Source organism: Cynocephalus volans, chromosome 10, assembly GCF_027409185.1.
Source record: "Cynocephalus volans isolate mCynVol1 chromosome 10, mCynVol1.pri, whole genome shotgun sequence".
NCBI lineage: Eukaryota > Metazoa > Chordata > Mammalia > Dermoptera > Cynocephalidae > Cynocephalus > Cynocephalus volans.
Window position 1 is genome coordinate 104,130,852 of NC_084469.1, and position 18,346 is coordinate 104,149,197.

The 18,346-nt window shown below is 41.3% G+C and overlaps 1 protein-coding gene across 1 annotated transcript; it reads right to left on the reverse strand.

Moving 5' to 3' along the window:
• Positions 1 to 611: 611 nt before the first annotated feature.
• LOC134388080 (zinc finger protein 627-like) lies at positions 612 to 17,757 on the reverse strand. The gene is made up of 5 exons (XM_063110842.1): positions 17,684 to 17,757; positions 2,447 to 2,573; positions 2,194 to 2,254; positions 1,584 to 1,787; positions 612 to 1,400 (listed from the first exon to the last, which is right to left on the reverse strand). The coding sequence occupies exons 1-5, from the start codon at positions 17,684 to 17,686 to the stop codon at positions 713 to 715; spliced, it is 1,083 nt and encodes a 360-aa protein (XP_062966912.1). The 5' UTR covers positions 17,687 to 17,757; the 3' UTR covers positions 612 to 712.
• Positions 17,758 to 18,346: the final 589 nt, after the last annotated feature.

Sequence of the window (18,346 nt, forward strand, 5' to 3'; positions counted from 1 at the left end):
AATCCCAACAATCAACAAAGACTCATTCATTTTTCAATGGGCCATTAATAACAGAGCAATGAAACTATACAATAATTAAACCTACCTGCATATTGGAAATGCATTTCATTCAACCCACGGATCCAAAACACTTCAAAATAGATACAGCAAATTTTTATCAGTGACTTAAGAAAAAAACACTACCTATTAAACTCATACGCTATTGTTTAGAATGCTACAGAATTCTCTCATCTATATATTTTTCACAATAGTAAGAAGCCAAAATCCACAGTCGAAAGAGCCACTTTAAGAATGAGCCACTGATAAAGATGAATTTTATAACATTTCCTTCAGATTATGTGTTTTCTGGAGCTTTGTGCATAGACTAATTTGCATTAGGCTTTTCATATACTTACATTTACAGGATTTCTCTACATTGGGAGTTTTCATGAGACTTAGAAAATAGTTTGTGAAAATTGAAAACGTTCCTGTATTTTTCACATTTACATAGTTTCAATCCAACATGCTGTAAAGATGTGGGCCAAATGAGGACACTGTACACTGCTTATACTCAAGAAGTTTATCTCCACTTTTGTGTTCTTTCATGGCTTCAAATTTAACTGGGATGACAAAGGGATTTGCCACACTTTTTAAATTTATAGGGTTTCTCTTCATTATGTACTCTCAAGTGTGCTAGACAGGCTGTGTGATGAGGAAAGCTTTTCCACATTGCTTATGAAGGATTTCTGTTATGAGTTCTTTCATGCTTTCGAAGGGAACTGGAACGACTGAAGGCTTTCCCACATTTCTTACATTCATAGGGTTTCTCTCCAGTGTGAGTCCTTTCATGTTTCCGTAAAGAGCTGGAACAATTAAAGGCTTTCCCACACTCATTACATTTGTGTGGTTTTTCTCCAGTATGAGTTCTTTCATGAATTCGAAAGTTACTGGAACAATTGAAGGCTTTACCGCACGTTTTGCACTCATAAGGTTTTTCTCCAGTGTGAGTCCTCTCATGCACTCGAAAATAACGGGCACAAGTGAAGGCTTTACCACACTTTTTACACTCATAAGGTTTCTCTCCAGTGTGAATCCTCTCATGTAAATGAAAAGAACTGGAGAGACTGAAGGCTTTACCACATATTTTACATTCATAGGGCTTCTCTCTCGTGTGAGTCCTTTCGTGCATTCGCAAGGAACTGAAACTACTTAAAGCTCTACCACATTGTTTACATTCATATGGTTTTTCTCCAGTGTGATTTCTTTCATGTATTTGAAATTTACGGGGGCTAATGAAAGCTTTCCCACATTTCTTACATTTATAAGGTCCATCTCCTGCATGTATTATCATGTGTCTTCGAAAGGTTGCAAGAGAAATGAAGCCTTTTCCACATTCTTCACATTCATAGTATCTATTATTTCTGGTATGAGTTCTTTCATGTGTTTGAATGTAATTGGAAAGACTGAAGGCTTTACCACATTTTTTAGATTCATAGGATTTTCTTCCAGTATGTATTCTTTCATGTACTTGAAAGGAGTGGTGAGAAGTGAAGGCTTTTGCATTTTCCTTATATTCATGTGTCTTCTCTCCATATTCTAGACACTCATATGGTTTCTGTCCACTCTGAGCTCTGCTGTGCCCATTAAGGGATGAATGACCAATGGAGCATTCTCCACGCACACTGCCTTCACACAATTCTACTCCAGGACGGGTTTTCTTGTTGAGATTATGATTTGAAATTTGGCTGACAGTTTCTCCACATTGACTACTTTCTTTGCTGTCACAGAGTCTCCCTACCATATGCCTCCTGTAAGAAATGAGAAGCACAATATTAAGGGTTTGTTTATTAATGATTTTATACTTAATAATAGGTATTATGATTATATTTTTAACATTATCAGGGAAAGTCTAGGCTTTATGTCCTCTCTGTGTTGGTTAAACATGAATGGACTGAATGCTCTCAAGAGGTCTCGATCACAGCTATTATCAAAACAATAACATTCATATGAGTTTTCTTAGTACTGTTTCCAAGTGAACTATTTTGCAAACACTGAACATCTATGTAATATTTAAGCATATATTTTTGGAGAAAATTCTCTAAGCATATATAAATGTGAAGCTAGGCTTATTTGTTTTCTTGCTTTTTAAAAATTTTTTGTTACATACTATGATTCCCTCCAGGGACATTGATTTCTTTTACAAGTGCAAATTACCTTAGATCTCCCCCAATATTTTTGTACCGATCTTCGATGTTCTGATATTTCCATTTTTTCCCTAAAATGTAGACCCATAAAAATTATTATGAATTAGTACAAAATCATAGAAAAATTATTAAATTCCAGGTTCTTGGTACACTAGGACATTCCTGATTTGTTCACCAAATCATGCCAAATCATGGAACAGCATTGATCACTAAGAAACACTTGTTCTCTAATTGACTAGGTAAAGGAATTATGTTATCCTTACCTATAAAGGCCAGGTGTCTGATGGTTTCCCACATCACATCTCTGTACAGATTCTTCTGGGAAGGATCCAGCAAAGCCCACTCCTCCTGGGTGAAGTTCACAGCCACATCCTCAAAGTCTATTGAATCCTAAAACATCCCACATGTGTAAGAAGGCTGGGTGAGACTGACAGCACTGGGGATCTACACGCAATTCATAAACTCTCATGATGCTGTGAACTCCACACATTTGTTCTTTGATTTGGTCAAAAGAACTCTTACTTTCTGTTCACATTCTCTTTCATACAGGAATTTTGATGCTAGGACTAAACCCTTCAGTAAAGCAACAGAAAAACAGGAACACACCTCTAACTGGTGGGTCAAGGAAGTAAGATGCATTGCCTTGGAGACCCCTACTGTCTATTTGTACAGTGGGTCTATACCACCTGTCACAACAAAGTCCTACTAACTGGTGTGCAGAAGAAGCAACAGTAGCAGGCCTGACACTGCTTATACTTGGAAATACTTGTTCACAAAGTTTGACCTTTGCTGATATGGGAACTGGTACTACCAATCTAAATGATAAGTGTGTCTTGGTATTCCTCAATGGTTTATACAAACAATATGGTGATTGCTGAACTCCTGTTTTCCTTCTGAGAGTTTGGAATTTTGTTACATGCTCGGCAGAGGGTGCCTACATAATCAGTCCCCCAAAAACACTCCAGGCACTGAGTCTCTAATAAGCTTCCCTGGTAGAAAATATGTCACACATATTGTCACAACTTGTCACATCAGGAATTGAGTCCATCCCACAGTGAGTAATCACTGAGAACCTTTGGAAGCAGGCACCTTGTTTCCTCTAGTCCAAATTTAATTAAGTACCAAATAAGATTAATGAAGGATATCTCACCATCTTAAGAGAACATTTTTGCATTTTTTATTCCATGATGTCAAAGGAATATGAAATAAAGCAAAAGATTACACATGTTCTTAGAAAGAACTTAATGTCACCAAGATTTCACCTGTCAGAAAGTTATAAAATTCCACAAATCCCAAACCAGACATTTCAGGAGTCAACAAAACCTACTTTTCCAAATCTAATAGAATCAACAAATGTCTACTAACAGTCAAAGTCTTCATAACAACACACTGACGGCTTGCCTAACACAAGTCAAGATTTTGAAACTATAATATTCTGGACAGCATAGGATTAACAGAGACGATTTATGTCGGTTAGAAGGACAAAAATTAGTCAATTAGGTAATGCCAAGTGTTGATGACCATAGAGAACAAATAAATATAGTTACATACAAATAAAGTAGGGGTCGATTTATACACTCCATTGCTATCTCCTGCCCAGCAATTTTTCTCGAATGTTCACAGAATTTATGGAGCACTTGCACTTGGAGACTGATATAAAATGATAGAAGCAGGGAGTAAACTTAAAGCCCATACACCACAACCACTAGAATGGATGAGTAAATTCAATGGACTGAAGCTTCAGATACCAGCATGTATGAAACCTCCTGAGGGAAAAAAGAGACACCATTGAAAAACCTTTTCATTGTAATCCCATTAATATTCATTTATTGGAAGTTCAAAAAAGGCAACTAAAAGAACACTCCTTAGTGAAAAGTAACAGATGATGAAGATATGAAAAATAACCCAAGAATCAGGACAGTGGTCATCTGCGGAGCAAGGACAAGGATGAGTCAAGGAGGGGACCATCAGAAGACTCTTAACAACTGTCCAAGGCCCAGTTATGAATCTTGATGAGGATTCCAAGGATATTTATATTGTTACTATTACTAAATCTTACCGCCAACTTCCCATTCATCCTTTTGTGGATATATTTTATGATAAAAATTTAAAGAATGAAAAAGAACATAATTTGTGTACTTGTACATTCATCTGCCCCGTAACGCGGCAGTCTGAGATTTAATTCACAGACTTGGCAGAAAAAACAAACACAAAGCAGCGGAGCTCACAACAACATGACCCCTGCAAACAGCAGGTCAAAGTGCAGCCAGCCATCGAGTAGCAGAGCAGGTCAGCAAGTTGGAACAAGAGAGACAGACCCATGGGACGGTGGTCCATGTCTAGACATCCTGCTTATGGTGCCAACTGTTATGGTCTCATGACTCTTATTCACATTTGGACATGCTGTTCTAACTATTATTACTTTCTCCTTGATTGCTGTTCCTTGAAACACAGTATATACCCATTTCCTTAATTTTAAAAATCTTTCAGAATTGTTTTTCTCCCGGTTAAAGTTTTACTTAGGGACTCAAGCTCATGGCAAGATGAGTGGAACTGACTTGGTTTCATCAGCAAACATGAAAAAGGGAGTCAGACACCTCCAGTTTCCACTCTAGCAGTAAGGACATAGGAGGTGACGTTCACATTCAGACAAGAAAAAAGCAAACTTAAAACCAACAACTCTTCTTAGATCCCTCAGAGAATTAAGGTCACAGGGCACACCATTTTCTCCAAATTGGAGAGACAGAGAGGCAGATATGGGGAGTCATAACTTACCAGAACATGTTATTTACATATAACCAGAAAACTCTGTGGGAAGCAGTACCAGGACAGGAAAACTTAAACTGTAACGGTGAATTGCTGAAGTCTGAGTGTGGGCAATTTCGAGAGTTACAACCTCCAGGGTAACAGTATTAAAGGGGGCCCCACAATTTTGTGAGATTTACCTCCAGAGGAGTGCGTATCTCAGACCTTATTTAAGAAGTCTCTAGGGGACCATCAACAAATTGAATAACATCAATGAAGGGAACAAATTTCTAGAAACATATAATCTCCCGAGACTGAGTCATCATGAAATAGAAAATCTGAGCACACCTATAACTAATAAGGAAATTGACGCAATAATCAAAATGCCCCTGCTATGGTATGAATGTTTGTGTTCCTTCCAAAAATTCACGTTGATCCCCAATGCAACAGTTTTAAGAGGCGGGGTCTTTAGGAGGTGATTAGGTCACGAAGGCTTTGCCCTCGTGGATGGGATTAGTCTGTGCTATAAAAAGGGCTGGAGAGAACCAGGTAGGCTCTTTTACCCTTCCATCTTCTGCCATGTAGATTGAGCAGCTATGTAGGATAAACAAGTCTAGAGAACCAATGCATGACATGAGGACTTAAGTTAATAAAATTGAATTGTATTAGGGATTTTTGTTAAATATGTGGATTTTAGCTGCTCTTGTCATAAAAAGTAACTGTGTGAGATTACAGATACATTAATCTGCTTCACTGCTATAACCACTGTAACGTACCATATCTATCCCGTAACATCATGTTGTAAACCACAAATATACAATAAAATTTATTTTTTAAAAAAGAACACTAATCCTCCCCAAACTCTTTCAAAATATTTAACACTTTCAAACTCATTCTACGAGACCAAAGTTACCTTCACAACAAAGATAAAGACTCTAGATAAAAGACGGATATAGACGAATGTCCTTTATGAATATTGATGCAAAAATCCTCAAATAAATACTTAGTTAAGGTTACAGTAATCAAACCAGTGCTGTACTGGCATAGAGTGTTATATGGACCAGTGGAACAGAATAGAGAACCCAGAAAAATACCCTCACATATACAGTAAAATGTTTTTGACAAGGTGCCAACATCATTCAATGGGAAAGAACAGTCTTTTCAAAAAATGGTGCTGGGAAAATTGGATATCCACATGTGAAAGAATGAATAAACCCTTATCTATCTCATACCATGTAAGAAAATGAAATAAAAATGGATCAAAGACCTAAAGGTAAGAGCTAAAACTAAACTCCTAGAAGAAAACATGCAAACAAGCAAAAGCTTCAGGACACTGGATTTGGCAATGATTTCTTGGCTATGATACTTCAAGCATAATAATAAATTTTTTTTTTATTTCACCAAAATTAAACACATTTGTACATCATAGAACACTACAACACAGGGGAAAGGCATCCATATAATTGGAGAAAATAACTGCAAATCATGTGAAAATAACTGCAAATCATGTATCTGGGAAAGTGTTAATATTGAGAACATACACAGAAATTTTATGACTCAACAACAAAATCAAACACCCAAAAGAAAAAGTGTTGGTGAAGATGTCAAGTGTTACGTCGGTGAGACAAACTTAATAAAAGACTATGAGCCAAATGTTATCAAGCAAGGGAGTTTACTCCAGCAGACCTGGCAGCGAAACTGAAAGATCAGGGTTCCACCCTTTACAGACTAGCAGAGGCTTTACAGGAGTCTGGGAGTGGGGTGGGCAACTACTCTGAGTGCTCAGCATTCCCTAATGGCTTTGCAGTTTTCCTGTTTTGTACAAAATGTTCTTATGGGAATGCACCAGACTTTAGGGAAAGGGATGGGGTAGGGGGACAGGGTAAGTTGTAGACAACATGTCTCTGTTTATGATAAGCTGATTGTGAGGCCTAACATTGAGAAATTAAAACTCTTGTGCACTGTTGAAGGAAATGTAAACTAGTATAGCTCCTGTGGAAAACAGTATGGAAGTTCCTCAAAAAATTCCTCAAAGAAATAGAATTACCATACATTCCAGCCATCCCACTTCTGGGTATATATGTTTTCAACACAAAAGAATTAAAACCAGGATCTTGAAGAGATATATGTACATAAGTCCTCATTGCAGCGTTATTCACAATAGCCTAGAATGGATCAATATTGATGAGCATTGGCAAATAAATGGATAAACCAAATATGGTATATATATTCAACATAATATTATTTAGCCTAAAAAAAGGCATACTGTCACATGCTACAACATGGACCAACCTTCAAGACATTATGCTAAATGAAATAAGCCAGTTACAAAAAGAAAAATACTCTATGTCTCCTAGATGAGCCAAGTAAAGTCATCAAACTCAAGGCTGGCCCCGTGGCTCACTCGGGAGAGTGCGGCGCTAGTAGCGCCGAGGCCAAGGGTTTGGATCCTATATAGGGATGGCCGGTACTGGCTGAGCGTGGTGCAGACCACACTGTGCCGAGTCCCCTTACCGGTCAAAAAACCCCAAAAAACTCAAAGAAATAGAACATTGAACAGTTGTTAGGAGCAGCTGGAGGGAGGGGAAATAGGGAGTTGGTGTTCAAGTTTTGCAGGATGAAAAATTACTGGTGATTGATCATACAATAAAGTAACTGTAGTTAATACTACTGAATTGTACACTTAGACATGCTGAAGATGCTAAATTCTTATGTGTTTTTTACAATTAAAAGTAAAAAAATATTTTAAAAAACTAACTAACTTAAAATGGGCAAAGACACTGGCTGTTAGCTCACTTGGGGAGAGTGTGGTGCTGGTAACACGAAGGTTATGTGTTCAGATCCCCGTACTGGTCAGCCATGAAAAAAAAATAAGATGGGCAAAGAACTGAATACACATTTTTTCAGTATTATATACAAATGTCCGATAAGAACATGAAAAGATGCTCAACACTGCCACATCAGAAATAAGTTTCTAATGGCAGGCCCATGGCTCACTCGGGAGAGCGTGGTGCTGACAACACCAGGTCAATTGTTAAGATCCCCCTACAGGTCATCTTAAAAAAAGAAAAAGAAAAAGAAAAAAGAAAGAAGTTTCTGGTAAAATCTCTCCTTAGCAGGGGAAAGTCGTGATTTGAGACCCTGCTTGCCACACATTTGGAAATTCAGAGAAAAACAGGATGCCTTCCCCCACAAAAACTGTGACGTGAATTTTGACTCCTGCTACTTTTATTTGACATAATGTCAGACGTTCTAGCCAGGGTAGTTGGGTTAGAAAAAGAAATAAAAGGGATCCAGATTGCAAAGGAAATAAAATTATCTTTTCTAACACATGACATGATATTATACATAGAAAATCCTAAGGAATCCATTAGAAAACTACTAGATATATAATTCTTTTATACTCATGTGTCTCTGATTTCAGTTTCCTAGTACTGTATTTTGTTGAAGATTTTTGCACCCATATTTATAAGAAATGCATCCATTTTCTTTTTCATTTTGATTTGTTAGTGTGATTTTGTTATCTGTGCAATACTGGTCTCATAGAATGAGTTGAGAAATGTTCATTCCTCTTCTGTATTTTGGAGGAATTTGTGGAAAAAAAAAAAAAAGGACCAAATAACAAATAAACAACTACATTTCAATGAGTGTGGCTGAAGGAGAGCACTGGAGTTCAGCATAAGAGTGGCAGAAACCCTGCGAAGCACAGAAACTCAGGATGGCTGCACAGAGAGGGGAAGGAAACACCTTACCTCTGCCACCCCACCCCTCCATCCCTGAGGCTCTGTCGTTGTTGCATCATGCCCACACATGATTGTGCACCATTCCCCAGCCACACTGCTGCAGCTCCCCACCCACTGAAAACAAACCACCCAGGAGGTCCTCCATCTCTCCACCCCAGTTGCTGCTGGACCCCACCCCTGGCTACTCAGAGCCCAGACCCAGCAGAGCAGCCACCTCCTCCAGCACCCAAACCAACATGACCTATTTAGGAAAAGGAGTGGGACAGGAATTCCTAATCAGAGAAGGCACTGTGAATGCACTAAAGATCAGATCCATACATAAAATAGAGAAAATAATTTCTTGACTGTAAAATATAAATTGCAACATTTCAATGATGTGAGTGATGCCGTTTGTGGGAAAATTAGTCATGTTGGTTTTCTCTTTTCTGGTAGTCACCTCCACCACATGGGCCAGAAAATAATACACAACTGTCACGTTTTCCTCTTCTAGGTTCAGAAAAACCAGAATTGCAGGCCTCATATTTGGGCTGTTCCTCTCTAAGTACCTGATTACTGTGTTTAGAAACCCGTGCATCATCCTGGCCATCATCTCAGACTCCCGCCTCCACACTCCCATGCACCAGGGTTCAAGGCACCCTGAACTCTTGAGCTCTGCAATCAATCACATTCAAAGACACCATGAACTTTTATTTTATTTTATTTTATTGTTTTTTCGTGACCGGCACTCAGCCAGTGAGTGCACCGGTCAGTCCCATATAGGATCCGAACCCGCGGCGGGAGCGTCACCGCGCTGCCAGCGCAGCACTCTACCAAGTGCGCCACGGGCTCGGCCCTCACCATGAACTTTTAAACTTTCGAATCAACCACAAGGGTCACAACCTCCTGGAAGAATAATGACCGACACATCTGCAGACAATCTGTTGATGGCTATTCCACATACCTCCTGACAAACTGAAAAATTTCTAGCTGAGAACCATCTCACAGACCGTTATAGCCAATTCCTTACTGCCTAGACTACTTAAAGACGCTAGCACCAACCATAATATCAGATAAACAATTTTGTAGACATCTCCTCTTCTCATTGGTCTTTTTCTCCTTTATAAGACAATCTTCTTTGTTTCTCTGGAGCACTTGCTAAGGTAACTTAGAAGGTGTCCTAGCCTGCAGTCATTCAAATTTGGCTCAAACTCTTTATTGTTTAAGCTGTGCCTCAGCTTCTTTCCAAGCTCACAGAGAAAGCCACATAGCTTTCCCCTGACTGTGATGTCCTATGACTGGTTTGTGGCCATCTGTCACTCCCTATATTACATAGTCATCGTGAACCCCTGGTGATGTGGACTGCTACTTCTGGCATCCTGGGTCACAAGTGTCCTGAATTCCCGCTACAAAGCTTAATGGTGTTGTGGCTGTCATTCTGTACATAACTGGAAATCCCCATTTTTTCTGTGAAATTAATCAGGTGGTCCACCTTGCCTGTTCTGACACCTTTCTTAATGACATGGTGATGTATTTTGCAGTACAACTGCTGGATGCTGGACCCCTCACTGGTGTCCTTTACTTACTCTAAGATTGTTTCCTCCATATGTGGAATCTCATCAGCTCATAAAACATTTTCTGCCTGTGCATCTCACCTCCCAGTGGACTTCTTTTACTGTATGTGCCTAGAAGTGTACCTTAGTTCTGCTACTACCCAAAACTCATACTCACGTTCTGCAGCCTCGATGATATACACTGTGGTCACACCCATGCTAAACCCCTTCATCTACAGTCTGAGTAATAAAGACATAAAGGGGGCTCCAAAAAGACTATCTGGGAGGGAAACTATAAAACGGTCAATTGTACTGCACCTGAAGAAGTGCCCATGATTGCAGGGATCAAAGCCTCAAAGACAAAAATTGTGATTCTTTGATCGGATTGTGGAAGTAGAACTTGCTTGTTCTATTTATTTCCTGAAGTTTCTGTTTCTTTGATTTCAACTTCTCTATACAATTTAAGTTGCACACTTTTTATAAGCTTTCTGCTCTCTCTGATATCCAACAGATTTTCTTTTTCTTTTCTTTTCTTTTTTTTTTTTTTTAGGGCCGGCCCGTGGCTCACTCGGGAGAGTGTGGTGCTGAGAACACCAAGGCCCCGGGTTCGGATCCCATATACAGATGGCCGGTTCGCTCACTGGCTGAGCGTGGTGCTCACAACACCAAGTCAAGGGTTAAGATCCCCTTACCGGTCATCTTTTAAAAAAAATAAAAATAAAAAAAAATAATAATAAAAAAAATAAAAATAAATAAAAAAAAGATGACCGGTCATCTTTTTTTTATTTATTTTTATTTTTTTTATTATTTTTTTTTTTTATTTTTATTTTTTTTAAAAGATGACCGGTAAGGGGATCTTAACCTTTGACTTGGTGTTGTCAGCACCACACTCTCCCTCCCAAGTGAGCCACGGGCCAGCCCCCAAAAGAAAATCTTTTGAGTTAATTTTGTTCACATATTCTCAGAAAACATCTCTGTAAATGAAGTTCCTGGGCAACATTTTCAATATAGGAAAATAACTCATTACTTCTGACTTTATATATAAAATGTGTGAGATTAGATTTATTTTTAAAAATCATTACTGAAGATAACTGAGAAAATACCAGGTCCTATTCATACAAGTTAAAGTTATTGGTTAGAAAGAAGGGGGGGGGGAATACAAAAAATAATGTTATGAAAAGTAGCTAGGCAGGAAAGCCCCAACGAAGACCCAAGGAAAGAGCATTCTTTAAAACACATAAAAATAGAAGCCAAAATATGGGATAAAAGAGTCAGTTTTCTATTCCTCAATATTGTGCACATTGCCACTCATGGGAGCCCTGCAATGGCCCCTTCACTGAGAGGTGCCTCCCTACAGAAGAGTCTCCCCAAGGCTCCCTTCATGTCCCTGTTCCCTGGACTGTAGATGAAGGGGTTCAGCATGTGGGTGACCATGTGTTCATCACTGAGGCCATCAGACTTGTTCCAGAGAATGGTGTGGCTGCAGACTATCTGGCTGAGGCAGCCTTAGTATACCAGGGTACTTCAGAAAGTTCATTGAAAAACAAAACTGACAGCTAATACTAATCTTTCCATGAACTTTTTGAAGTACCCTTGTATTATAACTTTTTTATGTCTGTATGTACAGCAGCATTTCGAGGAAGTTGTTGACCTATGTTTCACTTTTCATTCTATACAATGATCATACAAATGAATTAAACATGAGAAATTACTGAAAATGGGCTGGCTGGATAGCTCACTTGGTTAGAGCGTGGTGTCAGTAACACCAAGGTCAAGGGTTTGGATCCCCAGACTGGCCAGCTGCCAAAAAGAAAGAAGAAAAAAAAAAAAAAAACTAGAAAATGACTGAAAACTATTTCACAGAAGATGAAAGACCACATAGGAAAAATGCTCAATGCCAACAGTGATCAGTAAAAGCAATGCATAAGGAGACTTTGTTTAACACTAGATGGGCAAAAATAAATAAATTAGGTATTTCCAAATGTGGCCAAATAATAAAAATAAGTAAATACATGCAGGAATGGTCAGATGGTTAATCCATATACTCTATTGGCACTTCCTAGTAAATGTGAATTATCCATAATCTATAACCTAACATTTTTTTTTCATTGAGCAAAAAATATAGGCCTGGCTGGTTAGCTCAGTTTGATAGAGCACAGTGTTATAACATCAAGGTCAAGGTTCAGATCCCCATACCAGCCAGCCACCAAAAAACAAAATGAACAAACAAAAATTTATGATGTAATTAACACTTGGAGACAAAAACAAAAATGATTTTGTTTACAAGATCAAAAAATAAACTTGAAAAGCACCAGAATGAAAGAGTAAATTGGGTGGCCCCAAAGATTCAGACAGCAGCATGTATGCAACAGACTGAGGCAAAATAACACACAAGAAAACTTTTTCAGCATAATATGAATGGTATATTAATGATAACATTAACTTATTGGAAATTCAAAAACGGCAAAACCAAGCAAAACATTGCTTCATGATAAATAGACGGTAAAGCTATAAAGAATAGCAAAAAGAATCCAGAACTGTAGTCACCTCTGGGTGCAGAAGAGAGAAGAGATCAGAGAGACACATCAGAACTGCCCAAGGCCTATTTATTCACTTGACTGGTGAGTCCATGGGTGTTTATACTTTTATTTAAACTTAGCGGAAAATGAATATTTTATTTCCAGAATTCTCTGTTTCTTCAGACCTTATCACACAATTCATTAAGTTTCAAGCAAGAAAACTCTTACACTCAAATCATAGAATAAAATTCTTAAATGCTTAGGCAAACTGGAATTATATGGCAGCAAGTTTCTACAAAGGAAATTAAATGGAAGCAGCTCAGGTGAGCAGCCTGCCTCACCCACAGTTCACAAGGAAACCCACACTCAGAAGGCTAAATGCATTCCCAAGCCTGGGGACCACTCTCACTGTGCAGATGCAGCCCATGGTGGCTCACTCCTAGGCAGTGAGTGAGGGACACCTGAACAGCCAGAAAATTTAATTCTGGAGCTCCACACACCCTACTGTCCTCTCCTCGGTGTGGAAATGCTCCTCTTCTGAGTCTCAGTTCTCACCAGGCACCAAACACTCCCCTGGAGTCACAATTTAATGTTTTGACTTGTGGCATATTTTTTCTAATGCCATTTCTGACACAAAATGTGTGGAATTTGGGGAACACCAACCAATTTCCAACATCAGCTGGGTGTCCAACAATTCAATTCTGACACCACCTAGAGTTAGCAGGGACCCTATGAGTTGAGGGCACTGTGCCCCAACACAGTCCCATGTCAGATGCCAGTTACAAGCCCCAGGGGTCAACCATACTTCTGACCAACTGTTTATATACCAAGCCTTCCACAACCTCTCCTTATGTTCCAAAATTTGCTAGAACTACACATGGAACTCAGCAAAACTCTTTACTGTTTACTAGTTTATACTAAAGGATACAACTCAGAAACAGCCAAATCGAAGAGATGTACAGGCCAAGGAAAGAAGGTGGGGGTGGGGAGAGAAGCTCCCTTTCTTGGGGTACATTACTCCCCAGCACAACAGTGTGTGCACCAATCAGGAAACTCTTCCAATGTCTTGTTCCGGGGTTTTTATTGAACTCAGTCTCCACCTTTGCTCCCCTTTCAGAGGTTGGGAAATGAAGCTTAGACTTCCAGGCCTTGGGCTGGCCAGTTAGCCCAATTGGTTACAGTGCAGCCTTGTAACACCAAGGTCAAGGGTTTGGTTCTCCATACACCCAGCAGCCAAAAAAAGAGAAAGTTCCAACCCTGTAAACATGTTTGGATTTTCCAGTCCCCATCCTGAAGCCATTTGGGGGCTCCAACCTGAATCACCTCATTAGCATAAAATGAGGAGAGCCTGAAAGGGGCTTGTTATAAATAACAAAAGATACTCCTAACACTCAGGAAATTCCAAGTGTGTTAGTACCTCTGTGCCAGAAACTGGGGACAAAAACCAAATATATTTTTGTTATACCACAAACTCAAATGAATTCTCAAATTCATAAACCCCTTTCTCCAGCAGGCAGAACCCAAAGGTGTTTTTCTCTAAGTCTGACTCTCACAGACTTTCTAAAGTGGCACAAATTGCACTTTGACTAAACCAACACTGTGGCTGCAAAACCCAATTGCTGACACTGTTGATATTTACCCAAGCCCTGTAATCTTGGTAAATAGCTATGATTAAAAGAAATTCTCCATCCTTTTGTTCTGGAAAAGCAGCCTGTGCAAAGGACCTTTCCCCTTATGACTTAGATAATGCCCCTTTTTTTTTTACCTATGACAAGTCCAGACATAGACTCTCCAAATTCCCATTCTTTGCCTCATAAACATTTCATCTTCACCAATCAGTTATAACAAAATACTTGTTAACCAAACTTTGGTTAAGTTTCTTTCCCTCCTCCACAGCCCCAAACTTTGACCCACCCTTGGCCTGAGCCAGCACATGGCCTCTCTTCTATTACCCTCCTAAGAACAGGTTGGCCTCAGGGTGAAGCGTGGTTCTGGAATCTAATTTTGCCACCATCCATCAACCCTCCCCTCCCATGTTCTCTCTAATCCTGTTTGCTCCTCCCTATGAAAGAAAAGGCTTTCCCTGCCTAAGCTTTGAGATGCATACTGGTCTTGCACTGTTTTCTCCTTTCTAATGAAGTTACTTCCTTCCTAAATCCAGACTTGTTTTGAGTACAGTATGCCTAAAAACACCCCCAGGACAGTAACAATTATAACCTCAGAAAGGGCATCACCGACCCAAATGCATCTGACTATGGGTCCCTAGCTTTCCAGAACCCTCTTTACCGTCTCTCAGTATAAAGGGTCCCTCCACGGTCAGTGTGAGCAGGCTGGACACCCCTGCAGGGGAGGCTCCCCAGGAGGAACCAATGGGACCTTCAGTGACCTCCCTTTGTCGGCTCAAGATTGGCCTTAGCTTGGCCTCAGGCCTCTGCTTCCCAGCCAAGGCCATTAACTTACTTTTAAAAGAATCCAGCAAAATCACCCAAACTCAGTATTTTTGTATATAAAAGGAAAGGTAATTGTAAGGCATTTATGTATATCACAGCAAAAAAAGATTAAGCATCTATCCCTTTCAGACAATAAACAAGTCCTTTATTTCCATGATAACAAACAGTTTAGCAAATAATTAACTATATTTACACACTTTCTGCGTGAGGCCAAGCCCTGTCCCACAGGATTTAGCATTGATCTCTGAAATCCAGATAACAGGAAACGGAACAGCATTACCTATCACAAATTCTCCACCCTGCAGGGAGGAACTGAGGTTTTGGTGAATCTCTGTCATTCATCAATTTATCTACCGCACTTTCTTGTAGAAATGTTTTCATTTTTCTGCAGCCACAACAAGAGATATTTTCCTGTTTCTTTTCCCTTTTAGCATTCCCAAAGCTAAGCCTTTGAATTCCATTTGAATCACCCATAAGAAAAAAATAGACCTAAGAAATGTATTACACACAGTCTGGAGAAGAATAAGGTAAATAATTTCTTTTAAACAAATGAAATAGAAGAGTAGACATCTAATTTTCTTTCGGAAATTCACCTCTATCTTGCCTCTTGGGAAATACTTTATTTTTCAGGCTCTACTGATAAAATACACATTAAAATTAATGAAAAGTTAAAGCTGAAACAAATGAGATCTTTTCAGCGTGACAAACCCAGGGAGGGGAAGTGCTGCGTGGAACACAGACATGACTGAGCAAGTGCCAAGTCAGGTCATCCTATCACGCGGGGCACTCTCTACCCCGTCCTGCTCATTGGAGTGCTCCATGACCGCCCTCCCAGGTGACACTGGATTGTGCCCCTGTGTGCCTGAAGTGCACGTTGCTTCTCAAGTTCTGGCACCACCTCAGTGGGTGGGTTTCCTGTTCTTTCTGATCCTTCTTTCTCCCCGAACTAGGCTGAGAGGATCCAGAGGGCTATAATCGTTTCTGTCTTGTCCCCTCGATATGGGGGTCCAATTGTCTGACCACCGATGTGAATCCAAAAAATGGAAACTAAACTCAGTTGGTTAGAGCCAGCCTTGTAACACCAAGAAGGTCATGGGTTTGGATTCCTGTACAAGGCCAGCGGCAAAAAAAAAAAAAAAAAAGGCAACTGGGATAGGGAAAGAAAGTCAGCTATTTAGATGAAAGGTAAACCAGGAGATTCTTCCCAGCCCCAGGGTCTCCAGCTGCTCCCCTGAGAGGACCCTACCCCACAGCTCGGGCTGTTCTCTGGGAAGAAATGACCCAGGGCCTGACACTCACTAGACAAGAGACTTGGCAGCTGTGGGCATCTGGGTTAGCCCCAGGCAGTTCTGAAACCCACGACCAGGAAAAGACAGGACAGAGGGCAGAGGACTCATCAGCCCGTACAGTTTCCAAAGGGGGACGTCACCCCAAGACCTTCTTCTTTTTTTTTTTTTCAAGATGACCGGTAAGGGGATCTTAGCCCTTGACTTGGTGTCAGCACCACGTTTTCCCAGTGAGCTAACCCGCCATCCCTATATGGGATCCGAACCCATGGTCTTGGTGTTACCAGCACCGCACTCTCCCGAGTGAGCCACGGGCCGGCCCCCCAAAGACCTTCTGATAAGGTGTCTGTGCCCAAGGAAGATACACGGAAGAGAGTCATGAAGCCATTTTACAACGAAATTTCAAGTACTTATTCTCTATTTTCCTGTTATGTGAAAAGTCCACAAACAGAAAACAAATTATTTTAAAAAGAGCATCCATTTAAAAAAAAATGACAAAATACTGCGTCTAGAGGAATTGGTAAAGGGACACGAAAATAAACTACATCGTATATTGATAAATTAAAATAAAATAATAAATAAATGAATAAGACAGTGACCAAAAAAAAAAAAAAAAAAAAAAAAAAAAAGAAAAGAAAAAAGAAAAAGAAAGAAAGAAAGAAAGAAAAGAAAAGAAAAAGAAAAAAAAACAACGCTGCGTCTGTTTGACCTGCAGAAGCAAAGTTGAAAAGTATGTACCTTGTGAACTGGGGAATTCGGCGTTTGGGAACGCGCGGAGGGACCGGAAATTCGGCGACTTACTGCAGCCCCAGGAAGAGCTCGGCTGGCGGGGAAGGGGACAGGGGCGTGGACTGGAGACGCTGCTTCCCACACTTTTGGAAAGCTCAGGGGGAAACGGTCCCCCCGAAGAGAAAAGAGACACCGGGGACCCCCGGACCACAGCTCCTCGCCCGCACGAGCCCCACGGCCCGAGTCGGGTGTCCCCTGAGGACCCCGCCGTCACCGCACACTCTGGGGACACGCGGGGCTGCCCCGAGAGGGCTCCGGGCCGGGCCGAGGTCGCCGCCGCAGGGACGCGACAGGACCCCCGGGGTCCCGGCCGGAGGGGACCGAGGGCCGCAGACTCCGGGGCTGAGCGCGGGGAGGCCCGGGTCCCGCGGCCACGGCCGGCTCCGGCCGGTTCCAACCCGCCCCGCTCCCGGTCTCGAGACGCCCGCCCCACACTCACCATGTCCCGGCTTCCGGGCGTCCCCGCGTCCTCCCTACGGCTCTCACTGCCAGTTCAGGTCACACGCGACAGGAGCTGCGGCGGAGCCACGTGGGGCCGATGAGGACGTGACACGCGGCACAGCGGGCGGCAGGAGGCGGGAGCGACTACCCGAGCGGTCCCCGAGCGTCGCATTTCAGCCTTTCAGCCGCCCGCCTGATTGGACAGTTCCCGGGCCCCGCCCCCTTTTGACTGAATGTCTGCGGGAGGTCAGGTGACAGTAGATCTGGCTTCTGCCCTTGGGCCAAAATCTGTCCCTGAGGGCTCGGTTTCCATTTAGTAAAAACCTGTTCCCAGTGCTGAGACGGACACTGGCGTCTTCTCGCAGGTCGTTCTTTTTTTTCTCGGCGGCTGGTGGTTCAGGGATAGAACCCTTGACCTTGATGGTGTCCGCGTCACGGTCTAACCCACTGAGCGACCCGGCCAGCCCCACAGAGCCTCCTGAACTGGGGAACACAGGTGTGCGCAGAGAATTCCAGGCTCAGTTTCCAGATGAAATGATGCACTTGTCCAGAGCAAGAGGTGCTCAGGCCAGGCCGGACTGCAACAGGAAGCTCTGATGTCCCCCGAGGGTCAGAGGCTTGGCATAAGTCTGAGGCCACTTTTAGAACTCTACTCTTTAAG